Here is a 26774-nt window from a genome sequence, read left to right as displayed (position 1 = left end):
GGGACCGAACCCAGGGCCTTGCGGTTGCTAGTCAAGCACTCTACCACTGAGCCAAATCCCCAACCCCTTTCTCTTCTCTCTTCTTTTGTGGCCCAACATGAAGGGGCTGTCTCGTTTGTGGGGTGTAAGACCTGCTTCTCCCAAGGGACTGCAGGAAGGACAAGTCTGCAGAATGACTTGCTGTGTGACCTTGCTCAAGTTACTTAACCACTCTGTACCTGGAGGATTCCAGGGAGCTTTTGTGAACTCTGCTGGGCACTGGGTAGACTTCCTGGAGGCAGTGATGTCAGGTTAGGGGGGCTAGGGAGGCAGGGAAAAAGAAGGGATCCATGGGAACAGAGGCCAGCTAGGCTGAACCTGGGGGCTGCATGGGGGTCCTGCTACAAGCAGCCATTGTTGGAAGGCAGGCAGTGGGAAGCGGGTGAGAAGGGCAGAGCAGAGAGGCTTTGAGCAGCCTGGGCTTCCTTCAGTGCGGCTGTTGGAAGACTCCATGCTAAAAGACGCTCATCCCCCTGGCTCACACACCCTGGAAGGTTCTCTGAGAAGCCGGTGGACTTGCCCTGGTGTGCCCCTCCCCCCCTGTCATGGGCCTCTCTGGTCTTTCCCTTATCCTTCCACAGCCTGACCCCTTGTTAAATCAGTTAAACCCAAGTGCTTTGGGGACTGTTTTAGAGGACCTGAGAACAGGTAAAGATGTTTTCCTCACATTGAATGGGAAGCCACCCACCTTACTCCTGAGGAAACTTGGGAGCAGAGAGGTCAATACCCTGAGGCTGTGCAGCCAGTAGATGAGGAAGCCAGATTTAGTTGTCACTCTGAGGACTTGGAAGCCAATCTGGTTTCTAGGAAGCTGATGGTGAGTGTTATACTTGACTCTTGTTATAACCCACGCAGAGTTCTAGGGAGCTCTGAGCTGCTTTAGTACCTTAAAGGCTTGCTTTCTTTCCCTCCCTCCCTCCCTCCCTCCCTCCCTCCCTCCCTCCCTCCCTCCCTCCCTCCTTCCCTTCCTTCCCTGCCTCCCTCCCTCCCTCTCTCTCTCTCTTCCTCCCTCTCTCTCCTCTTTTTCTTTTGTTTGTTTTGTTTTTCAAGACATGGTTTCTCTGTGTGGCCTAGCTGTCCTCTGTGGACCAGGCTAACCCTCCTGCCTCTGTCTCCCCAGAGCTGGGATTAAAGGCAGGCACCGCTGCCGCCATTCTTTCAAATAACAAACAGGGGCTGAGGAGGTGGTTTAGCCCACTACTTAGTGAGTACTGAGTTCCCACTCCCAGCACCCATGTCTGATGCTCATCGCCGTCTCCAGGCCTCTTTCTGTTCCCTCCAGGTACTCGTGCTCACATACACAGAGCCAGATACAGACACGTCCAGATCTGCACATAACCGAAAACTTATCAAAGTGCACCCTGCTCCTATCACTTTAAGGAGGTTGTTTTTACCGTTATTCTTATTTGAGAAGAGGTGTCATATAGCCCAGGCTGGCCTTGGTATCCTTTTGTGGCCGTGGATGACCCAGTGCTGGGCATTCAGGCTTGTACCACCAGGAGCTAGATTACATCCTGACTGTGCGCTGAGGATCCCTTTGCCCTGTTTCCCATGCTTGTTTCTAGCTCCATCTTTTTCTGATGCAGTTAGGATGTGCACAGTAGGACTGGCAAACAGTGCCCACCGGCCAGATGCCACCCGCTCTTGTCAATCAGATGTTCATGGAACAGAGACAGCTCCTCCCGGTCATCTGCAGACGCTCTCACACTTCCACAGCAGGTTTGAGAAGCAGTGACGGAGGCCGTGTGGCCACAGAGTGTGTTCCCTGTGTGACCCTTTCCAGGAAAGCTTGCTGGCTGGCTCCCCGTGCAGGAGCTCAACGTTCGGCAGCCTGCGCCTTCTCTTCGGCCCCGGCCCCAGTATTAATCATCACACTTCTCACGACAAATGGCCCAGAATATTCCACGGGACAGATGCCATTATTTTCCTTTGGGGTTCTCTTTTCGCTGGAGTGCTCTATTTCTCCTTGGCTATTCCCTCTCAGCCGGACAGTCATTTGGCGAGTGTATTATATAACAAACCCATAGGAAGCCCTCAGGGAATGGGGTTAAGCACGTTACCAAAATCAATCCTCAGGTCAGCAGCTGACAAGTCATGATACGTCGTAGTTGGAGGCGTGACTTCCATTGGCTGATGCTGTGTTAAGGTCAGCTTGAATCCAGGCAGGCTGGCTGAGCTCTCCAGCTCTGGTCAGCTAGCGGTGTGGAGGTTTCCTGGGGGAACCCTATGTGCAAGGCAAACCCTGTGTACAGTTGTTCAGCCCATGACTCACAGGCACTGGTCCTACTCCACCCAGCAGCCCACATCACCCAGATTTAACTCCGCTGTAATCTTTAGGTCTAATCTTTGATAGCCAGGCTGTTTGGCTCAAGTGACCACAAATGGTGTTTTGTTGATTAAAACGGCACTAAAAATGGCCCCCTTGCTATACAGAAGGCCAAACCCAGCCGTGCCTAGGGGGTCTACAGTAGCTTAGCACCAAAGAGCTCTGCTTCCCAACCTGAGGAGCCTGGAGCTCACCAGGAGTTAAAAATAAATCCACATGATCCAGTTAGACTAAGAAGTCAGAATGCAGTGAGCATGACCTTCCAGGAATCGGGAAAGCCTAGGAGAGCTCAAGGCATCTCCTTTACAGAACATTCTGGGCCATTTACAGAAATAGCTAAAAGTGAGGATTCCTGTGGCAGGCTTGTTAGTTCTCCCTGGGTCAAAAGCCTTAGTGAGGTTCATGAGAATTTCAGACATTCTTCCTGGGAGATGAGGACATGTCAAATGTCTTTATGTATAGAGATAACTGTACACTGTGTATGTGTACATTCACCTGGCGGCTCTTCCAGGTGCCCAACATTTTTGAAAGGGACATTAGTGAACACTATTTATTTATTATGTATACAGTGTTCTGCCTGCATGTAGGGCAAAAAAGGGCACCAGGTCTCTTTATAGATGGTTATGAACCACCATGTGGTTGCTGGGAATCAAACTCAGGATCTCTGAAGAGTAGGCAGTGTTTTTAATCACTGAGCCATCTCTCCAGCCCTAGTGAGCACTTCTAAAGGACAGGTATACTCTGGTGGTAGGTCCCCGAAGGTTGTGTCTCAGACTGCGGAAGTGGGGCAGCTACTGGGAGTATGCAGTACGAATACCAGTATGGTAGAGAGATGAGGCTCACTGGTCGGGTCAGGGTGAGCTGAGAGCAGGGCTCTGCTGTTAGGGGTGTCAGGATCCTACTCACTCACCTCTGTGATCTCTTACCCACCAGTCTTGAGTGGGCGTTGAAATGTGATCTGTCATCAGATCAACTTGGCGTCTCCCAAGCTCAGGATGCTGACCATGGCATCCGTGGGAAGATGAAAGGCACCACACCCAGATGATGGGATACCGTGGGGTGAGGAGGGACCAGCTGAGTGTTCTACTTAGCTGCCCATCCTAGGCCAGGCCAGTGGCCCTGTAGCCATGTACACAAGGAAGGCTCACCAGACCTAAGTCCAGCCATGCATGCTGTCATGCTTATCCCTACATCGTATGGACGATGGGGCTAAGATCCACCTTGTCCATCTCTGCATCTTTCTGGGTGCGGGGGAAGTCCTGTCCTGACACCAAGAGGAAGCCCCACTCTGTCACCTGTGACTCACTTCCTCATGTTGGGTTACCGGTTCGCTGCTTGGCACCGTTGCTGACAACAGACACACGGGGCTGGTTTCTGAGTCAGAATCTCAGTGATCTGTGGAGGAGAGCTGGCCTCTCTGAGCCCCACTTTCTCCTTCTGGAGGGTGGAGAGTTTTTCAGCCCTGGCAGCCAGCCTGTCATCCCAGTTACACATGGCTACTGCTAAGCTGGCCCCACAGGGGAGATCTTGTTATTGTAACTGGAACTTGGTAACATTTTATCCAAACTATAGCAGCATCCTCTGACGTCCGTAGGTGACCTTGACAGCGGGTCTGTAGGTCGCTGATGATCATAAAGTTGGGGGAATAGATGAGTTAGGTTTCAGTGGCACTGGCTGTGAAGAATAACTGGGCATTTTTCTTTTGTATGTCCGTCTGTCTGTCTGTCTATCTTAGGGTTTCTATTGCTGTGAGCAAACACTATGACTACAAAGCAAGTGGGGAGGAAAGGGTTTATCCAGCTTATACTTCCACATGGCTGTTCATTATTGAAAAACATCAGAGGAGCAACTCAAGCAAGACAGGGACCTGGAAGCAGGAGCTGATGGAGAGGCCATGGAGGAGGGCTGCTTACTGGCTCGCTCCCCTGGCTGGCTCAGCATGCCTCTTTTTCTTTTTCAGCATGCCTTCTTATAGAACCCAGGACTACCAGCCCAGGGATGGCCCCACCTACCCTGGGCTGGGTCCTCCCCAACTGATCACTAATTGAGAAAATGCTTTACAGCTGGGTCTCATGGAGGCTTCCTTAACTGAGGCTCCTTTCTCTGTGATAAATCTAGCTTGTATCAAGTTGACAAAACAAAATATCTATCTATGCAGTGTGTGTGTATGCTTGTACATATGCATGCCACAGCGTGCATGTAGAGATCAGAAGACAACTGTGACAATTGGGTCTCTTTTCAGTATGTGAGTTCTGAGGATCATACTCAAGGGGTTAGTTTTGGTGGCAAGTGCCTTTACCTGCTAAGCCATCTTTCTGTTTGTATTTGGGTTTTTTGTTTGTTTGTTTGTTTGTTTGTTTGTTTTGAGACAGGGTCTCTCTGTGTAGACCTGGCTGTCCTGAAACTTGCTGTGTAGACCAAGCTGGCCTCAAACTCACGGAGACCCACCTGCCTCTGCCTCCCGGAATTAAAGGCGTAGGCCATATTAAGCCATCTTGAGGGCCCACAGCTTTTAATATCCTTTGAGGTAAAGTCTCATGTAGTCTAGGCTGGTTTGATCATAGCAGAGGATGGCCCTGAATGCCCGATTCATACAGCTCAAACCACTCAAGCGCTCTGACTGCATTTTCTTCACTACATTTTGTTTTTAGCTCTTACATTGAAGCCTTTGTTTGCTTTGAGTTAGGATTTGTATATGGTGTGAGGGAGGGCGCCAGTGTCATGCCATTGTCTGTAGTGTCTAACATGTTTTGTTGAAAACATCCACCCCTTTTCCAATGAGTGTTCTTGGCGCCCTTGGTGGAAAGTAAGACTGTGTCTATATGAGGGTAATTGTTCCTTTATCTTCAGATCCTTGTGAAGAAGGAGGCAGGCAGACAGGCAGACACACACACACACACACACACACACACACACACACACACACACCCATCCCCCAGAGAGGCTCAGGCTTCTCTTATGCCAAGTTGAATCCTGGCCATCTCTTTACCTGTGCATTCTGGTCCTGACAAGCTAGATGTCTGTATCACACCTGTACTTCCAGCCCTCTGGGAGACTAAGCAGGGCCGTCTCCAGTCTGAACCCAGCCTTGGCTACGTACATGTCTTTTCAAAGATCCCAGGTAACTCTTGGCTAAACTATCTGAAAAACAGCTTAGCTAGAGAGGACTTCTAAGAATGGGATCCATGTAACATGTAGAGACTGAGGAATTTGCCCAGAACCTTCCTCTCCTTGCGTCTTTAGAGGGCCCTATTGTGCCATGAAGACCTACCTTGCAGGCAGAGACCTAGAAGCACAGTTAGATCTGGGGTGGTCCCAGACTGGCCCTGTGAGATCCAGGCTTGCTTGTCTGATAATGTCCATGAGTGTTTCTTTTTTGTGGAAAGAGCAGCGGGCTCTGTGCTACTGTATGGGGGCTTTGTGCATTGAGCAGGAGACATATGAATTAAGAAGTGATCTAGGGAATAGCTGTGGGTCATTCTGGCTAGCACTGTGCACCAAAGGCTGCAGGTTCAGAGAGAAAATGGCAACATGAGGTTCTATTAACCAGGGCATTCGATAAACCTTGAACCAAAGCTAGAGGGTGGGCGGATTTCACAAGGGAGCAAGTCAGACCTCTTTGAAGTAGACCTCTGGGATATAGTTCTCTCACTTCAAAGAAGCAGGTATGTTACTTGCCCATCAGTTGGTCAGCTTGACAACCTACTGACCAACTGGATGCTGGACAAGCAGCTGTCAGAAACTTCTAGAGCCAAACTGCTCTAGCCTCCTTTCTGGCTCTTCAGGCGCGTGAGCAGATTATTTAATATCTGTGTCTCATTTCCTTATTTATAACAGAGAACTAATTATAGTATCCTCCTCTTGAAGATTCACCCCCTAGAGCAGTGTGGGTGCTGTAGACAATGGCTGGAGTTGTAGTGTGGAACAATGTAGCATTTAACACAGAATTTTAAGGCCACTCTGCAGCTGGTTTTCCAGCCCAGGGCTAAGACACTTTGTAACATAGTTGTAACATGGTAATGGGGCACAATTAGCCTTTAGAGGGTCAGACAGAAGATGTTAATGATAGTGCTTTATCCTTGGGGCTGCAAGCATTTGCCTTATTTCCCCCCAGTCTGTTAGAGATCAGTCCTGAAGGAAACAAAGTGCTCCTTCTCCTAGCAGCAACCTTCCCACTTAAAAAGCTCATGGGTCTGGAAGGGCCTGGAAGCCAGCTGGGAACCACTGGTCCTGGTTTAGCTGTAAAGAGCTCAATAGGGGAGGAACCTGCACTGGGACCCATGTCCCTCACCTGTGGCCAACAGAAAGCTCTTATTTGGGGATGAACAGAGCATGGTCTGAAGACCTCTGGTTCTAGCCTTTCTCAGGTTGTTTGACCTGGTTGAAAGTGTATAGCACTGAATGAAATAAGGAGAGAGCACATTTTGAGGACCTACTTAGTGCCAGTAGGGGAAAGATTTCTTTGTACATGGCTAGGTTCATCATCTCTCCATTAATACCCATTTAGGAGTTCTTGCCTTCCAAGTGTTGGAATCAGCAGTCCAGGCAAGGCCTTGTGTGTACTTAGATTCTCACAGGCATAGGGGTGCATGGGCTCAGAGCCCAGAGGCCTGGGTAGCAGTTTTTTGATCTTCAATGTTGATGCTGTTTGTGGCAGCCTTGAAAACTATGTGGCAGTCCAGGTCCTATGGAGAGGATTGCTGGGGGCCTTCAGGGGGGGGAGACAGGGATTGTAGAAATGCCTTTTGGAGCTCAGTTTGCCTCATGCACATTGGCTGAATCTATTCATCTTTCTGGCTTTACACCCTCTTGCCTGTTGATTCAGCATGCCTGGTTTTGTGCTCAGAGAACCACTTATTCAAGGAATTGAAGAACAGCCTCCTGGATCTGCATCAGGTTCTTGTTGGCTCCAAGTCTCTCCATCACCCAGCTTTTCAACCCTATGGCCTTCAGCCAGTGTGTAGCACTAGGAGTGTGGAGGGTGGAGAGTCTCAGAGTCTATGTGCTCAGAAGCCCAGGAAGGGAATACCGGAACAAAAGTATACCAATCAGTAAGACGAGGCTGGCATAGTGACACATGCCTACAGTGCCAACTACTCACGAGGCTGAGTCAGATCCAGTTAGGTCCAGGAGTTTGAAACCTGGGCTACAGAGCAAGATCCTGCCTTGTGAAATAAGAAGGCACCATGCAGGTGAGAGCGAGTGAGTGAGCTGTTATGTCTGAAGAGTCTCGATGGTCACTGTGGCTGACAGCCCTTTGAGGAGGCACAGGTTTCAAGGGAGAGGCCCAGGAAGTAGCTAGCTGGCCAGGCAGGTCTAGTGGGTTCTGGGACTTTCATTATGTGGGCAAAAATCCTGCCTGAGGAGACAGAACAACTGGGGGTTGGGCCAACGCTTGCTTGGCATGCACTTCATTTTCCAGGACCAAATCATACCAGTGAGTGCTGAACACAGGGATGCTGGGGTTGACAGGTGCCTGTTGGGGGACAGGATGTGACTTCCTGAATGACTCCTCCTTGTTGAATCAGGTCTTCATAGGGAAGGTTTCCGGCTGTGGGGAAGAGGTGGGGTGGGGGCTGGAGAACCATCCTCCAAGCCAGGCAAGCCCTTGAATAGTCATTCTGCAAGTGCTTGGACATGTGCGGGTTATACTCCCCACTGAGGTGTAGGCAGGGCAGATCTGCCTTCCCAGAATTCTCTTCTTCCCATACTGTGAGAATGGCTCTGGGTGGTACCCTAAGTAAAGGTTTCTGGCCTTGTCTGCGCCCCTGACCAAACTTCCCACATGGGACTCTGTTGGTACACTCTCCTCAGAATAATTACTGAGCTCCACAGGGATGGGAAAGACAGCTTGCTGCGGGCAGAGGCTCCATAGGACCTGGAGTTTAAGAGTTCTGGAGGTCTAGGTGTGGGAGACCTGTTTGCCACAGGGAGGTGACATCAGGGAGCCCTGCCATCTGGGAGAGCAGCCAGCTCCTCGGGTGCCTCTGGGGAGATGGAAGACAGAGTGCAGGGAGCCACAGTGGACTGTGATTGAGTTCTCTTTCTGTTCTTAGTCCCTTACCCCACATATGTGCACACAGCTGGAATGAGCCCTGCCCTCCTGGAGCCTGACCACCCTGAAATGCTCATTAGTAGTTAGATATGAACATCTATGACTGACAGAGCCTGGCAAAGGCTTGTAAACCCAGCAGAGGGGAGGTAGAGACAGGCAGATTCCAGGTCTCGCTGGCCACACAGTCTGACGTCCTTGGAGAAGTCCAGGCCAATGCCTGCAAACATGACCTCAGAGGGTCAGTACCAAGGTTGTCTCCTGGCCTCCATGCACATCAGAAACATCGACATATGTACACACACTCTCTCTTGTCACCCCCCCCCCCCCGTAGTACTCTCCACAGACAAAGCAAAACATTCCACCAAGTTCCAGGCCAGTGAAAGATTCTATTCTCCAAAACCAAGTAAAGAGATGGCTCTTGAAGAACACTAAGCCTGACCTTTGACCTCTGGATTCGTTTATGTGCATATATGGCCACCATATGGGTATATTTTGCCTGCATGGGTATATTATGTCTGTGCATGCAGTGCCTTCAGAGGCCAGAAGAGGGCATCTGGTTCCCCAGAACTAGGCTTACAGAAGCTTGTGAGTCCATGTGGGTGCTGGGAATCTAACTCAAGTCAGTCTGCAAGAGCTGGCCGTGCTAACTGCTGAGTCATTGTTCTAGCTCCTGTCTCACTGTTTTAGAAACTGATGGATAAGTCCTGGCCATTTGGTTCAGAAGGACTTCCAGAGGCTTCTAGAGGGTAGGGGCACTAGTCTAGTTGGTCTTTAGAGTGGTGTGTGTGTGTGTGTGTGTGTGTGTGTGTGTGTGCGCGCGCGCGCGTGTGTGTGTGCGCACGTGCGTGTGTATTACTACTTTCATTGTGAAATACTTAACACATCCTCTAAAAAGCCCAGCTGTGTTGAGTGGCTGGCATCAGCCTCGGATGGGGTATTGCGCATCTCAGCCAGGTCCCAATGGTCCCAACACCCACCTCAGCTTGATCTGCCTACAGCAGACAGCCAGTCCCATGTCTGCAGACCACCTCTGCCCACTCTCTGTCGGCAACTGGCCCTGTGTGCAGGAAACCCCTAGGGACCCCTGTGATTGGCAGTCCTCCTGTGCTAATCGCACAAATTCACAGAGCTCTAGTAAAGCCTTGGAGCCCCATCTGGCACCATCCGGCTGCCCAAAGCAGCCCATGCTTTTGAGTTGCCAATGCAGAGTTTCCCAAGAGGGATCTTGGTGTCCTCCAGCCTAGGCCTAAGGAGAGAGAGCTTGGGACAGCTCCTTGGAGATGCTATTGTGAACCCAGCAGTAGTCAGTTTTCATGGCTAAGGACTGTCTGTTTGTGATGGAAGGCTGAGCTCAAGACACCCAGAGTGCTTTATTGAAAGCAATTGCTGGCCTGTATTCTCAGTGGCTTTACCTGAAGTGAGCCTTATAGCTCTCTTCTGGAGCAGGGCTTCTCCTATAACCATTGACAGTCACATCTCAGCATCCCGGTGGTTCTAGGACCCTGCCTCCCAACCAGTGGATCCAGAATTCATCCATGCTCAAGTTTCTTATATAAAATGTGTTGGACCCCACTATTGGCATAGCATTTCCACAGAACCTGTGTGCGTGTGCTCCTGTGTACACCCGCCACAAAATCAACCAATGTGCTCTCTGTAGTTGATATATTTTATTTCTCAGGAAATGACTAGAAAATGCCTGTAATGTTAAGGGCACACACACACACACACACACACACACACACACACACACACACACACCAAGACAGGGTCTTGTTATGCAGCTCAGGCTGACCTGAAATATACTCTGTAGCCCAGGATAGCCTGAAACTCGTAGCAATCCTCCTGCCTTAACCGCCTGTGTGCTGGGATTGCAGGAGTGTGCTAGCTGAGAAATGCAAGAGTTCTATCACTGGCAGTGGTGGTGATGGAGAGGTGCTGGCAGAGGGCTTCGTGTAGCCCAGGCTGGCCTCAAACTTGCTTTGTAGCTAAGGATGACATTGAACCCCTGAGCCTCCTTCCAGCATCTCCGAAGAGTTGGGATTACAGGTATATACTGCTGTGCCCAGCTCAACTGAAGCTTCAAACCACAGCAACAGCAGAAAACCGTGACCAGGGATGGTGGCACACACGTTTCATTCCAGCTGGCACAAGGCAGAAGCAGGAGGATATCTATGTGTTCAAGGCCAGTCTAGTCTACGTAGTGAGTTCTAGGCCAACCAAGGGTACTCCCTTGTAGTGAGACCTTTTCTTTGATGGCTGCATCAATGGATCTGGAAGCCATGGTCACACAGGGCCGACCTCCCAACAAAGCGCCAGTGGAGCCTGACCTGCCCAAAGCTTGTGTGCGTTTTGCTCCGTCCCTGAGCCTGTTTGCTACTGTTTTGTTACCTTCAAAGTATGATAAAACATTCCATACTTTAGATTCTGCTGCCCTGGAGGGATGTAAGGTTAACGGGGCAGCATGCAGGTGCCTGGTTCAACAGCCGGTTCATGCTCTCCCTCCTTTTTTCTGCTCCACTCCTAGAATCACCTTCTGTAAACACAATGGGAGAGAGGCCCAGGGCACTCAGGGCAGTGATCTCTCCGCCTCATCCTCCGCCATCCCCCTTAGCTCGGAACCCTCCCACAGCATGCTTGGAGAAGCTTTGGGATTAAAACCAGCTGCGGTTCAGATAATTAAATTCTATCTGTGTATTCGAGGCCAGAGGGAAGGAGAATCGAAGGGTGGGGAACCATGTGTGGCAGGAAGGACTGAGTCACTGCCGGGGCTGATGAGTCACAGCCCAGGGAACATGCCCCCTAGGACTCAGGATCAGTTTGTGGTGGGCCAGCTAGGATGACTGGGCAGGGACACTAGAAAGTAACCGCTCAGAAAGCCACAGCAGGACCTTAGCTCTCCTTGGTCATGATCTCTCCACACCTTCTGGGTGCCTGAACGAAGTGCCCGTAGGCCAGATGGGAGGGCACAAGAGTGAACACATCCAGTGGAGCAAGTCTGAGGGGGCCTGGCTGTCCTCATGGAGCGAGTCCCAAACTCTAGGTTTTTGAGCTGAGACCCAGGTCTCTGAAGATAGATCACAGAGGGCTGGCTGCCCCAGCTCCCCACATCACTTGGCTGCTCTCGACGGGGCCCCAGCACAGGCAGAGGCAGGCAAGTTGTGTAGCACTCAGGGCTAAAAACAAAGGGCTTAGATCCGTGCTGTCCTGGGTTCAAGTCCTGTCTGTGTTACTTGCACAGTTCTTAGTACTCATGAACCCCAGTTTCCTTAAGGAGAATAGTCCGTGCCTGTGGGAAATCTGTGTAATAGTCTGTAATAATTGAATAACTACAAACCCTTCTTTTAGAGCAGTATTTCTCAATCTTCCTGAGGCTGCGACCCTTTAATACAGTCTCATGCTATCGTCATCGTCCCCCCACCCCCACCCCTCCACCCCCCACCCCCCACCTCCACCATGAAATTATTTTCATGGCTACTTTGTAACTGCAATTTTGCTACTGTTGCGAATTGTAACTATCTATGCTTTCCAGTGGTTCCTGAGGGGTCATGACCCTCAGGCTGGGAACTGCAGCTATGTAGCCAGGCACCTGAAGGATGTCCCGGAAGTGCTGGCTGCAGCTGTAACCACCATGAAGCTGGAATCACCACTTCCGGGCTGGGTCTATGCCTCTCCGACTATGCTTCCCTCACTGCAGAATAAGCCCGATAATGCCGGACCGTGCTTTACTTTGAGAGCCTGACTTTGCCCCTTGCTTTATTTGAGGGGGTGTGGTCATGGGTTAGGCATATCCTCAACACAATATGGTTCAATTCTGAGCAGGTTTCCATGAACCCTGCATCTCTGGAGGACAAGCAGTGCTGTAGGCCATGCCAGTGAACTTTAGAAAGGGACATTAGGTAGGTATGTGTATACATGTGTGTGTGTGTGTGTGTGTGTGTGTGTGTGTGTGTGCATGTGTGACTGTCTTAGTTTGCTTTTGATTGCTGTGATAAACACCATGACCAAAGGCAATTTGGGGAGAAAAGGGTTTATTTCACTCACAGGTTATAATCCATCATGAAGGAAAGAAGTCAGGACAGGAACTAGAGGCAGGAACTGAAGCAGAGGCCATGGAGGAGTACTGCTCAGTGGCTTGCTCCTCCTGGCTTGCTCAGCCTGCTTTCTTATACCATGCAAGACCACCTGACCAGGGTGGACTCTCCTATATCAATTATTAATCAAGAAAGTGTCTTACAGACTTGTCTACCAGTCAATCGGATGGAGTCATTTTTCTCACATGAGGCTCCCTCTTCCCAGTTGTCAAAACAAAACAAGACAGAAATCCCAAACCAACCAAACAAATAAAAAAATAACTAACCAGCACAGAGGGACTGAGGCTAGGGGCACGGTGCTTTAGCAATGGTGCTACAGAGCCAATAGGGACTCTCACCTGTCACATCAGCTTGCAAGAAGGAAGGGAGGGGAGGGAGGTCTAACTGACCCCGGGACAGAGGACTTGGAGCCAAGCCTGCCCTTCCTGCAAGACTAGCTCAGCCTTTTGCTCTCGGAGATAGAATCAAGGGTACAGGGAGCCTTCCAATGGACACTGTGCTTTGCTCTAGCCCAATCCCCTCCCATCTGCCTCTCCCCACCCCATCTGTGCCTACGCCACTGTCTTAGGGTTTCTGTTTCTGTGTTGAGACGCCATGACCAAGGCAAGTGGGGAGGAAAGGGCTTAGTTTTTGGTTTACTGTGCTCCATCATTAAAGGAAGCCAGGACAGAAACTCAAATAGGGCAGTGTCCTGAAGACAGGAGCCGATCCAGAGGCCATGGAGGGGTGCTGACTTGCTTTCCATGGCTTGCTCAGCCTGCTTTCTTATAGAACCCAGAACCACCAGTTTAAGGATGACACCACCCACAATGGGTTTGGGCCCTCCCCCATCAAGCACTAATTAAGAAAATGCCCTATACCTGGATCTTAGAGAGGGTTGTTCTTGTTTTCAATTGAGTTTCCCTCCTTTCAGAAAACTCTAGCTGTGTCAAGTTGACATAAAAGTACCCAGCACAGTAATGGGGGAGCCACCCCTGAGAGATGCACTGCCCAGGCTCCCATGTGTTAGCTTCTGCCTGGGCTAAGCCAAGAGAAGGCTGGAGTTTGCCCCAGTAGCCTGTTCTGCTGGGTGAGGCCTCCTGTAGTTACAGTGTCTCCTTTGGGTTGCAGGGCCTGTCACCTCCATGCCAGGTCTGATGGTGTCACCATCTCCTTCTCTCTGGGTCCCTTTTTTCCTGTGGTGACTCATTGGTTCCTTTGCTCCATTCCATCCATAAGGAATTTTTTTCAATTTATTTGTTTATGTATGTATGTATGTATGTATGTATGTATGTATGTATGTATGTATGTGAGTACACTGTCCCTGTCTTCAGACACACCAGAAGAGGGCATCAGATCCCATCACAGATGGCTATGAGTCACCATGTGGTTGCTAGGAATTGAACTTGGGACTCTGGAAGAGTAGACAATGCTCTTAACCACTGAACCATCTCTCTAGCCCCATAAGGAAATTTTTAATTACCTCTCAGTAAACTGTTCAAAGGACACCTAAGTCACAAGTATAGATCAGGAAAAGCAGTAAAAAGAAAATAGAAGAAAAGGATGTTTATTAATTTTGAGAGCAAGAGCGCATGTAATAGATTTACTTAAGATATTTTTGGGGCTGGAGAGATGGCTCAGGGGTTAAGAAGCACTGACTGCTCTCCCAGAGGTCCTGAGTTCAAATCCCAGCAACCACACAGTAGCTCACAACCATCTGTAATGGGATCTGATGCCCTCTTCTGGTGTGTCTGAAGAGAGCTACAGCGTACTTATATAATAAATTAATTAATCTTTTTTAAAAAAAAAGATGTTTTTGGAATCTACTAGAATCTTCCACAGCATTTTAAAAAAACGATTTTGTTTTTATTATGTGTGTTTGTGGGTATGTGCACATGAGTACAGTGTACATGGAGGCTGACAGGGTAGGATTCCTGGAACTGGAGTTACAGTGCTTGTAAACCACTCAACGCGGGTGCTGAGAACTGAATTCAGGTCCTCTGCAAAAGTAGTATGTGCCTCTAACCTCTGAGCCATCTCTCCCAACCTGGAAAGCATTCTTTTAAAACTTTATTTAACTTCATGTTTTTTAAATTGACACTGAGTAATACCCACATTTATGGGCACAGTGTGCAAAGTCAGTGCAGGTGTGTAGGGTGTACTGTGTTCCGTATCTCTCTCCTGTGCTCAGCATAGCTTCCCTCTCCTGTGCTCAGTGGCCCTCTGCTTGCTGTCTTCATGTAAGGAAATTTCAAGCTCCCTCTAGTCTAGTTCTTCATAAAATGTGCAAAAGGTTATAGTGAGCATAGTTTCTTTTTAAAATACTATTTCTACTTGGGAATTGAATATACACATACGTGTGTACATGTATGTGCAATATGTGTGTATGTATATGTGTGTATGTATATATGCATATATTATGTAATATATAATGAATACATATATATCTATATATGATTTATTAGTGTGGCTTACAGGCTATGGTCCAACTAGTCCAACAATTGCTGTTTACCCACAGAAAGTCCAAAATCCAGTAGTTGTTCTGTCCATAAGGCTGCATGTCTCAGCTGGTCCTCAGTATATTCTAGAATCCCAAAGACTGCAATGCTAGTTAAGGAATGGACTTGCCGGGGGCTGGAGAGCTGGCTCAGTGGTTAAGAGCACTGTCTGCCCTTCCAGAGGTCCTGAGTTCAAATCCCAGCAACCACATGGTGGTTCACAACCATCTATAATGGGATCCGATGCCCTATTCTGGTGTGTGTGAAGACAGTTGCAGTGTACTTATAATAAATAAATAAATAAATAAATAAATAAATAAATAAATAAATAAATAAATAGAAGAAGGAGTGGACTTACCAGTCAGAGTGAAGGCAAGCAAGGGGGGTTGGGGGAGGAGAGAGAGAGAGAGAGAGAGAGAGAGAGAGAGAGAGAGAAAGAGAGAGAGAGAGAGAGAGAAAGAGAGAGAGAGATTCCTCCTTCCATGTCCTTTGTGTAGGTGACCAGCAGAAGGTATGGCCCAGATTGAACATGGATCTTAAAAGTGGGTCATCCCAACTTCAAAAAACTTAATTAAGAAAAGCTCTTTCATGGGTGTGTCCAGCCATTTGGGTTTTAGTTATTTCCAAATGTATCAAATTGACAAGCAAGGGTCATGTATAAGTGGTTGCCTGCATGTATGTGTGTACACTGTGTTCATGTCTGGTGCCCACAGAGACTAGAAGACATTGGATCTGGTGGAACTAGTTTCAGATGGTTGTGAACCGCCAAGTCTCTAACTGCCAGTTGGTGCCGGGAACCAAACCTGGGTCCTCTTTAAGAGCAGTAAGTGCTCTTAACCCCTCAGCCAATCTCTCCAGTCTTATGTTTGACTTTCCAGCTGTCAGCTTTTTACACTCTCTTGCCTCTCTCCATCGGCTAGACTTCAGACTGTCACATGGGGTCTGTGTAGTATTGGGGATCTCTGGATAGAACTCATGGGCCCACAAGCTTGGATGGGAAACTGACTCCACGCTCCCCTCTACTTGACCCGGAGCTGATGGTTTTCTGGTACTTACACAGGCAGCAGCAAAGCCCCTCTGCTATTAGCAAGGCCTGGCATTCTGTCATGTGTATTTTTAGTTTATGGTGCAGCTGTCACACATGTCTCCGAGTGTCGGTTATATTCAATATTCTTTCAGACTTACGGGAGTTATAAGATCCATGGTTGTTCAGATCGTGTGATTTACTGCGTTAATAAAGGTATGTGTGTGTGTGTGTGTGTGTGTGTGTACCAAATTTGGTTTTCAGTATTTGGTAACTGGGCCATATTATGGCTGGTTTTCTTAACTTCTTTGCACTTGAGAAGGACCTTACCCTCCCCCAGCCACACATGCTGTCCTTATGGGCAGCTGTCCATCCTGAACGCTGGCCAAGGCTGTGTCTGTTTGTTTACTGCTGGGGCTGCAGCGTCAGGTGGGCTGGGCGCCGCATTAATGAAATTCCTTGGTGTGGCGGTTTTGCCCAAGAGGTTCAGATCCCCTGAACTCTGTCTGCCTGCAGCTACACCAGTCTGTGTGAGTGCCAGCTGATGCTGGGCTAAGCCCTGCCTGCTGTGAGGCACACTACCAGGTCACTAAACCATCACACTTCTGCCTGAGAGCACTGCCTTTGAAAGGGTTCTTCAAGACCCAGGGGTCATTCCTGTCTTCTGAGGCCATGGGGATGATTTTTCTTGTCCCCGCATTCCCGGCTTTGCAAAAAAGAAAAGCAGGCTTCTCGGAAGCTAAACAAGGCCCAGCAGTTTGGAGCCACAAAGAACCAGAGCGGAGGCTAGCACACGTGAAGGCACATTTCAAAAGAAGCATTGAGGGAGTGGCTGCGGGTGTGTATTAAGTTTCTAGAAAAATGTCAGAACAGTTCTAAAAGGAAAACAGCTCTCTGGGGATGAGCTCTGGATTAGCAGCAGCCAATCCTAGTGCGCAGCCTGCCCTCCACCATCCACAGCCCTCCACCGCCCTCCACCGCCCTCCACCACCCTCCACCACCCGCCCATGCCCATTGGCCTGCACTGCTGGCATAGCCTTTGTCTCCGTCTCTTTGTCTGCCACAGATTCCTCCGCCCAGTGCCATGGGGATTGGGGGCCAGCCAGATTCCTGGCCAAGGCTTTTGGAGCGACTTAGTCATGCTAGGAAAGGGTTTTGGTTATTTTTTTAAGTTGTAAAACAACGATGGTTGGTCTTTCCTGAAATATTTCACAGAGTGTGAAATTATGAGGAAGACAGTGCTAGGGAGACGACGGCTCAGCTAACCGCTGAGCACCGCTCTTCCAAAGGACCTGAGTTTGAGTCCCAGCACCCCTGTAACTACAGCTCCATAGGATCTGACCCCTCTGCCCTCCATGGGCACCCACATTCACATGTACACACACACACACACACACACACACACACACCACACTCATAATTAAAAATAAGTAACTAGTTTAAAAAGTAAATAAAAGTAAGAGAAGAAAAAGACCCTCAGTGGTGATCTTAACCCCCTGTGGATGGATGCTCTTAGCCAAGTGGCTTCTGAGGCCACAGTGGCTCTTCCCATGGGAGAAGCCTCAGGCCACATGTGTGGACAATGAGGCCTTGGAGGGGCTGGGTCACTTCTATACACCCTTAGTCATGTGGGCCCAGTAACGGAAGTCTCCAACCTTTTTACCTGAGTGGAGAGGATTTTGTTTTTGCTTTTGTTTTTTGTTTTTTTTTTTATTTTTTTATTTTTAGAGCTGATTTTTTTTAAAGGTTTATTTATTTCTGCTTTATGTACGTCTGTTTACCATGTGTAGTCATACAGTGCCTGTGGAGGCCAGAAGAGGGCTTCAGACACCCCTGGAACTAGAGTCACAGGTGGCTGTGAGCCACCATGTGGGCTCTGGGAACTGAAACCAGGTCCTCTGCAAGAGTAGCCAGCGCTCTTAATGGCTGAGCTATCCCTCCAGCCCTCTGTTGGTCTTGTCTGGTCTGGTCTTTCCTTCCCTCCCCCCAGTCCTTTTTTTATTTTATTTTCTTTCTTTCTTTTCTTTTCTTTTTCTTTTCTTTTCTTTTTTTGGAGACAGGGTTTCTCTGTGTTGTCCTGCCTGTCCTGGACATAGAACTGACTTTGTAGACCTGGCTAGCCTTGAACTCAGCTATCCACCTGCCTCTGCCTCCTGAGTGCTGCTGGGATTAGGTGTAGGATCGTAGCTGCTAAATACGTGATCTTGCTTCAGTTCTTGGTATTATGTCCTCGGCCTTCACACTCCCAGGCTCCTGCAAGTTTGCATTCTGCCGGCAGCTGTGGCGTCTCCTCGTGCACAAGCAGGCTACCTACCACACAGTACATGCGACCAAGTCCCTGGGGTCGGGCATGGCGGTTGCTCCCAGTTTCCTATCAGTTAGCAACTTCACTTGATTAATTTTTTTACTTAGCAAACAGAATGATAGATTTCACGATCCATGGTATATATGGAATCCTACGTCACTGTACCTTCTCATGCTCACCTCCCCAACTTCCAACCTCCCCTACCCCCTCCACCCCTCAGTGCTTTCTCTCCTCATCCCAAGAGTCTCCCCTCTGTTTTCATTACATGTGTGTGGTATATATGTGATGTGTGGTGTGCATGTGTGTGTGTGTGCTGTGTGCTGTTTGCTGTGTGCTGTGTGGTGTGTGTGTGGTGTGTGTGTGTCTATGTGTGTAGTGTGTGGTGTGTGGTGTGTGTGTGTGGTATGTGGTATGTGGTGTGTGTGTGTGTAGTGTGTGTGTGATACAATTAAATGCATTTTTACAGACTCGAGAAAGCATGTGATATTTTAGATGTTTTATCTTGCACTCTCATGTCCTAAGTATTTTGCCATTTTAAATAGCACAGGCGGGACGAAACTCAGTGGTTGAGTTTCCTTCGCAGACGCACAACCTCGTGTTCTATCCCCAGCACTTCGATAAAACAAAACAATGGGAAAATAGCATGGGGGTGGTGTTGGATGGAGTGAGTGTACCCATTCTGGGCTGCTCCTGCCAGTGCCCTCGGGCTTCTTGTGCAAGGCATCATGGGAGGCTGGCAGATAAGTCAGACCCAATCTCATTACTCTACATGGAATGTGGATGTAAATAACCTTAATCCAAAGCAGGCTCTAGTCGCCGTCAACTGACATGTAGCACCGGAATACAGAGAAGTTTTGTCCCAGCTTAGTGGGCTTTTAAGAACAGTGAACAGGTTCACTGTACAGGGTGAGCTTAGGAGCGGCAGCCCAGCCAAGGGGACTGCAGTGGGTGGGTGGGTGGGTGGCTTGCCCAGATGGCAGGTGTCACTGGGGAGCAGGTGGGCTTTATCAGAGGGGCTGTGTCAGCTGATTGCCTGTGTCTGTGGGGAGCCCCCGCCTCCCCAGCATGAAGGGACACATATGAGGACTGCTGGAGGCCCAAGCTGGTGTGAAATGGGGACACCCACCACAAGCTCCCAAGGCCCTCTCCTTGCCAGGTTAATCTCAGGAGTGTTCTGGGTTTCTGTGGGTTCGGCTGATGCCAGAGGCAATGCTTCTTCAATCGAGGGCGTGGACTCATTCAAATCAAGCTCACTTTCTCCCACAGGCTCTGTTTGTGAGCTTTGAAAGTCTCCTGTAGGGGGCCTGAAAATACAGCTAGGAAGCCAGCCTGCTCCCAAAGTAAGGAAAGGGACAGAGAGGTTACACGCCAAGGGGATGTCTCTACCAGCCTACTGTTCCCATAGCAGAGCCTCTGGGAACTTAGGATTGACAGTTGTGCCAAGTGGAGCACTGGTATGCTGGGAAGCGTCTCGGGGGAGGGGGGGTTGTGCTGTGCCTGCTGCCTGGCCTCTCTCTGTAACCTCTGACCTCGTGTGCCTCTTTCCAGGCTATACAGGCGCCATGACGCAGCAGCCCCAGGAGGACTTCGACAGGAGTGTGGAGGATGCCCAGGCATGGATGAAGGCAGTACAGGAGCAGCTTCAGGTCAATGACAACACGAAGGGGCCCCGAGCAGCCCTGGAGGCGAGGCTGCGAGAGACAGAGGTAGGTAGTTGTCTGGCTTTGTTGGCACTGAGGCGTCCGCACCCCTCCCTAATCTGAGGGACCAATGAGTTATTCACACTCTGACCTGTGTTCAGATGTCCTGGTCATTTTGTTTAAATGTGTATTTAATCAGGTGGTCTGGGGCTAAGGCTGAAGTTCTGATTTTCCAGAAAGTTCCACAAGATGACCCTGCTACTCATTTATACTTTGGTCACAAGGGACAGAGACTGCGTTCTGTCCCTTTCGTCCCAGGGTGGGCATCTGTGCTCCTTGAATCTAAGGCTTCTGCTGCTACTTCCTCCAGTGGGGAGGGTTAAAACCCTCTGGTTCAAGGTGGGAGAGATGTGTCTGACCCTTGCAGAGGGTTAGAATTAAGTTCCCAGCAGTCAGGTCTGCTAGCTCACAACCGCCTGAAACTCTAGCTGTAAGGGTTCTCTTGTATGTATTTCGGTCTCTGCAGGCACTTGTGCTCACACGCACGCACGCACACACACACACACACACACACACACAGAGAGAGAGAGAGAGAGAGAGAGAGAGAGAGAGAGAGAGAGAGATAGATACATAAGTAAGATAAGTAGCACAGCCTTTAATCCCAGCTCTCAGGAGGCAGAGGCAGGCAGATAATCTGTGAGTTCGAGGTCAGCCTGGTCTACATAGTGAGTTCCAGGACAGCCAGGGCTACACAGACAGAGAAACTTTGTCTTGAAAAAACTGACAGACAGACAGACAAACAAACAAACAAAAAATTATTTTAAGAGGTGAGAGGACTTTGGAGAGATGGCTCAGCAGTTACGGGTACTTGCTGTTCTTTCAGACCCAAGTTCAGTTCCCAGAACCCAAGTTGGGAAGCTCCAGGAGATCTGACCTTCTGGCTTCCCAGGACACACATGGAGCATACACATACAGGCACACACATGTTGGTTTAGTGACAGACACATCCAGAGGTGTGCTGTGCCAGTCTCCCAGGTGGCTTCAATCCAGTCAAGTTGACAGAGGAGATTGACCATCCAAAGAGTCTTTGTTGTTTTCCTCTAAAACTCGCCATGGTTTCCGGTCTACAGAACTAAGCTTCGTCTGTGTTAGAAGTCCTTCATATCTATGACCTCCCTCCCCCATTGTCACCCCTCACTAGCTCCATACTCCTCCTCCATTTCCTGTCTCTAAGCCTTAGCCCACAGACTGCATCTCCTCAGAATACCCATCAGCTTGCTGTGAGTGAGCATGTGAAATGAGAAGTAGCCATTCCTTTCTGACCCTACTAGCTTCCGGGCGCCCCCCTGACCATTGCTGTATTGCCGCCAACAATTCTTCCATTCCTCAGCATCACTGTCCCCCAGTGCTCTCCCTCAGCTGTCACCTGAGACCTTGCACCTGTCAGAGTTGTGAGCGAGGGCTGAGAGGAACATAGGAGGAGCTGTTGGCCAGGCTGGTGTGTATGTCTGTATGTGCATGTGTGGATCTGTGTATTTGTGTGTATTACTGTGTATAGGTGTCTATGTCTGTGTGCACATGTGTGTCTATGAGTGTGTGTGAATGTATGTGAATATATGTTTGTCTGTTGTCTGTGCTTTGAGTGTTTGTGTGTGTATGACTGTGTGTGTATGTGTCTGAGTACATATATATGTCTGTGTGTGTGTCTGGGTGTATGTATGTATGTGTGTGTATGTATCTGTGTATATATGTATGTGTGTGTTTATGTGAGCATGTGTATGTCTGTCTGTGTGTGTCTCTGAGTGTATGTCTCTGTGTGTGCATGTGTGTGTCTTATATTTGTGTATATGTGAGTATGTATATCTGTCTGTCTGTATATTTGTGTATGTCTCTGTGTATATGTATGTGTCTATGTGTGTCTGTACACGCATGTATATGTATATATGTGTGTATGTCTGTGTCTGTGTGTATGTCTCTGTATGTATGTATATGTGTGTATGTAGGGGTCCGTGTGCATGTGTATATGTGCATGTGTATATCTGTCAGTCTATGTTTGTATGTGTATGTCCCTGTGTGTATGTATGTATGTATGTGTCTGTGTGTGACATGTGTGTATATGTGTATGTAAGGATCTATCTGTCTGTATGTATGTATGTATGTCTCTCTATGTGTGTATATGTGCATGTGTATATGTTTGTCTGTATGTTTGTGTATGTATGTATCTGTGTGTGTGTGTGTATATATATACCTGTGGGTCTGTATGTCCCTGTATGTATGTATACATGTGTGCATATGTGTATATGAGTATTGTGCTCTCATGTGTGTGAATGTATGTGTATGTGTGTGTCTGCATGTATATGTGTATATGTATGTGTATACATGTGTGTGTATATAATACATGTGTATGAATGTGCATGTTCATGTGTATCTTTCTGTGTGGGTATGCACTCAGCCCCGGAAGTAGGAAGAGGACCACCTGCCCTGTAGCTCGGACACTGGGATGTGGCCATACTGTGGTCACTGACTCCCAGATCCCAGCTCACTCTGTTCACTCTCCAGTCCCAGCCTTCTTGGTCCTGAGCTTGAGCCCCATCCTCAGATTCCTTCTAGGCCCCTTCCTGATCAGGTCACCTTGGCACTGCTGGGGTCTGGCTTCCAGAGGCCATGTGTGAGCATTCCTAGCTATGTCTTGTTTCTCCACCTTCACTCCTCCCCTTCTCCAGTTCTGGGCACCATTCCTGTGGGCATCAATGCTGCCTCCTTCAAGAAGCCCTCTCGCATTTTCCCCAGTCCTTCTTTTGTAGGTGGTTCTATTGTAACAAGGTCTGTGATTCTCTCTCTATAGCTCTCCCTCTGTCCTGCCTGTGATTCCCAGAGCAGGCCACACTGTCTGGCGCCATGCCCAGCTGGTGGTCAGCTAGAGTTGGCTGGGTTGAGGGGAAGCCCTTGACTAAGTCTTGCCATCTAACTGGCACCCATTCTTGTCACCAGCTGCTTGAAACCAGCAGACTGAGGCTGTCACTCCTGCCCTGCCCCTTGTCGGACTTTCCCGGGATCCCTGCTTGCTGGCGAGGGACCTATGCTGAGTGGACAGAATGGAGCCCTCAGGCCTCAGCAGGGTGGGTGTGGCAGAAAGAGGGACCAACTCTTCCTCCCTGGCCCCGCTTTCTCTGCTGTGGCCTCAGCCTCTCCTCCCCTCAGGTCACAGCAAACGGCTCTTCCTACTTGGTGAGGGGCAGGGGCAAGCCTGCAAGTTTGGGGAAGGGAGGTTGTTAGGTGTTCTCTCTTCTGGGACCTTTCAAAGAAGCATCAAGATTAGATGTTTGGGAAGAGCAGAGGGTCTCAGGTGCTTTCATAATCCCCCAAATCCAGCCTATAACTCTCCCGTGAGAGATGGGCAAAGGCAAGATCACCGGTAGGGAGGTTGACTTTGGGGAAGAGAACTTTGACCTTACCACTGTGATCTGGGAGGTTGAATCTTACTTCTTCCCCAAGTTAAAGGGTCTCTTGGTTTGCAAAGGCTAGTGGAGTCCATGGGGATTCAGGAACCTAGGACCTTCCCGCTTGCTCTTGTCTCTGGCTTCTGTAGGTCCTCAGCACCCTTAGCTGTACGAGTGAGCGATACATCCACCTTGCAGGTGTGAGGACTGTGGACTCTCCTTCATACATCTGGCCATGAGAGATGCTGTCTCCTGATTTTGTTACTAATCAGATCAAATCTCTGCTTGGCAAAACATTCATACCCAGCCATGCTGCAAGACCCTGTCCCTGGAGATGGGCAGCAACCTGCTTGCTGGATGTTCAGTCTAGAACAGTGGTTCTCAACCTGTGGTTTGTGAACCCATTGGGGGTGAAATGACCCTCTCACAGGGGCCGCCTAAGACCATCGGAAACCACTGATTTTTACATTACCTTCACCGCAGTAGCAAATTGGAGTTATGAAGTAACAACAAAAATAATTTTATGGCTGGGGGTCACTTGATGAGCTACCTTAAAGGGTCACAGCATTAGGCAGGCTGAGAACCCCTGTTCTAGATCATTCTGCAAATGGCCCTCACATCTTTGTCCTATCTTGGGAGGTATCGCTGTCTTCCTTGTTGCTGATTATTACTGAATGGGACACAAAGGTTCTCATCTGAGGCTGACACAACAACTGCCCAGAGAGGGTGACTTGCCACATCCTGCCACCTCACAGAATGAACAGAACCTCTTCTCTCTTGTAAGGATGCTCCCCGCTCTCTGCTCGACTTTGTCCCATACAGACATGGGTGACATGGGGACTCTTTTAAGTTTCACTCTTTATAGCAATGTATGAGGGGAAGTCTCCATATTGTCATCATGACTCTTGCCGACCTGGCTATCTTTTATCCTGTGGAGCCAAGAAGAAGGGGTGGGGACTACTTACGTGCATTGGGGTCTGACTATGCGACAGTTGACAAAGTGTTTACTTGCGTGCGCTGTCGATACGGTTAAAAACAGGATGTAAGTTGGACACGGCAGGAATTGTTGTTGCCCCTGGAGAGAAAGGACTGCATAGAGTAGCCCTGTGGTCTGCCTGAGGTCACACACACCTTCCCAGAAGGCCACACTTGAATGTCAGGAGCCCTTCCTTCTCTGTCCACTGAGAAGGAGCAGAGATAACCAGGCTGCCCGGGATTGTGAAAACTGACAACTAATCTTGAGGTTAGACCAGGGGAAGCTGCCAACAAACTAAGTAAGGCAATAATAAAAGATAATAAAATAGATCTTATTGTCTATAAAAAACAATGTAATAATGGTGGACAGTTACTGATGGCCAGTGTAATCGGGCCAGGCTACAGGCTAACATGGGGCTTACTGCAGCCCTGGTGTTGCCTGTAATTATTACCTCCCTTCCTGTCACACCCTCGGGTGTACAGAGTCATGTGGTGAAGGCCACCCTAGAGTGATCTTTTTAGTCCATGAATGGCCCTGGAATATGTCCAGTCACCTGACAGTATGCTAAGCTTATGTCTGTGACTAACAACCAATTGTGGTGACAGTAGCCGAGGTTAACTGCCTGCCGTGCTTCTCTCTCATCTCGGGAGAAGCTGAAGGCCAGAGAAGATAGAGGATACAGAGCCTCTGTGAGAGGGTGCAGCCCTGAGAGGTGATGGGGTGCAGGGCTGATGAGGTGGATCAGGAGGGTAAAAGGGCTTACTGTGTGTCCCAGTTTCCTTCCATGACTGTGATAACACACACCATAACCAAAAGCTACTCAGAGTGGAAAGGGATGATTGGCTTATGACTTCCAGGTCACAGTCTACCACTGAAGGAAGTTGAGGCAGGATCCCACAGCAGGAGCTTGAAGGACAATCATGGAAGAACGGTTTTGCTCTCCGTTTCTCTTTCTCTGTCTCTCTTAAAGCTCAGGCCCACTGTTTAGGGATTGGTGCCGCCCATAGTGGGCTGCGTCCTCCCCCATCAATGGAAACTCAGGACAGTTCCTTCGTAGGCATGGCTGCAGGCCAATCTGCTCTGGGAGATGTCTCAGCTGAGATTCCTTGGATGAGTCTAGTCATTATGTCAAGTTGAGAGCTGAAGCTGTCATAAACCCAATGACGTGAATTTAATTCCAGGGACCCACAGTAGGAGAGAACAGATTCCCAAAAGTTGTTGTCTGACCTTACATGTGTACTGGGATACACATGCCTCCATACTAACACACACATGCACATGCACACAAATAATACATTAAAAGAGAGAGATAAGGAGGGAAGAGGCTGGGAGAGACAGGCGAGGGACAGATATAGGATGGATGTAGGCAAGGCTCTGGGGTGTCCTTGAGTGAGTCATCCCTAAAGAATGGACTGTACCCAAGGGAGCAGGACCTTGGAGCAAGGGCAAAACAGTGTGACCACTTTTGAGCCTTGACTGGGTAGGGACTGAAATGGCCTCTGACATCAGACATGAGGGTGTCACTTCATGGCCACCTACACGTTGACATCGCATGCACGGTGATGTACACTGCCTGCATGTGTTTTCTTCTGAGTAAAATCTGTGAGGTTGGCCTGCTCGTACCATCATACAGGCTGAGAAAGGCTCACCCCAGGAGAGGGCAAGCTTTGTCTGAGTTAGAAGCTGGGCTCAGCTCAGTGGTCAAGAACAAGAATAATATCCAGAGCCCTCTCTCTTTCCCCAAAGCCCTCAGCGGCTTCCTCAGGGGCACATCAGAGGGGTGTAAGGCCTTAGGCTGAGCTATAGCAACTCTGGCCTCGAAATCCAGCTCTTGGTGCCGGTCCACTGTCTGTGCCCGGTGGTGCCGCGTCTAACCCCGGGAAACTGCGCTGTTGTACCCACAGAAAATCTGTCAGCTGGAGCCTGAGGGATGCATAAAGGTGGAACTGGTCCTGCGGGCAGCTGAGGCCCTCTTGGCAACTTGCCAGGAGGGCCAGAAACCTGAGATCCTGGCCCGGCTGAGGGATATCAAGTCTCAGTGGGAGGAGACGGTCACCTACATGACTCACTGCCACAGGTAGGGACAGTCAGGGGACCTCACCGCCACATCACCTTGGGACCCCTGGCTGAGTGACTGTTCTTCAGACTCAGGGATCCTGGGAACAACATGTCCTCTTTGGATTTGGGCCAGCGCCTCTTTCTCATAAGAGACAAGCATAATGGTGACAGAGGGTGGCTGCTGCAAACTCAGTTTGTTGCACCCGCAGTCCTAATAGGCTCCTGGATGTGTCCTCTTTGTAAAGGCAGACATAAGAAGGCCTGGCCCTGACTAAGAAGATGGCTCAGTGGGTAAAGTGCTTGCCGCGCAAGTATGAGGTCCTGAGTTCGGATCCCCAGAGCT

The 26774-nt window shown here is 49.3% G+C and overlaps 1 protein-coding gene across 7 annotated transcripts in view; it reads left to right on the top strand.

The window, feature by feature from the left end:
• The window catches only part of Syne3 (spectrin repeat containing, nuclear envelope family member 3), a 91899-nt gene that overhangs the window by 15133 nt on the left and 49992 nt on the right, over positions 1 to 26774 (top strand). For 6 of the 7 annotated variants that reach the window (XM_039112110.2, XM_039112108.2, XM_063261793.1 and 3 more), the window contains exons 2-3: positions 19866 to 20023; positions 26278 to 26450. In XM_039112110.2, the coding sequence (XP_038968038.1) occupies positions 19880 to 20023; positions 26278 to 26450 (317 nt within the window). In that variant the 5' untranslated portion in view covers positions 19866 to 19879. Of the gene's footprint in view, positions 1 to 19865; positions 20024 to 26277; positions 26451 to 26774 lie in introns of those variants that run through there. The other variant, XM_039112111.2, reaches the window with a different exon arrangement.

This window comes from Rattus norvegicus, chromosome 6 (assembly GCF_036323735.1).
Source record: "Rattus norvegicus strain BN/NHsdMcwi chromosome 6, GRCr8, whole genome shotgun sequence".
NCBI classification, from domain to species: domain Eukaryota; kingdom Metazoa; phylum Chordata; class Mammalia; order Rodentia; family Muridae; genus Rattus; species Rattus norvegicus.
The sequence above is the reverse complement of the archived record's forward strand: the minus strand, read 5'-3'. Positions and strand labels throughout refer to the sequence as shown.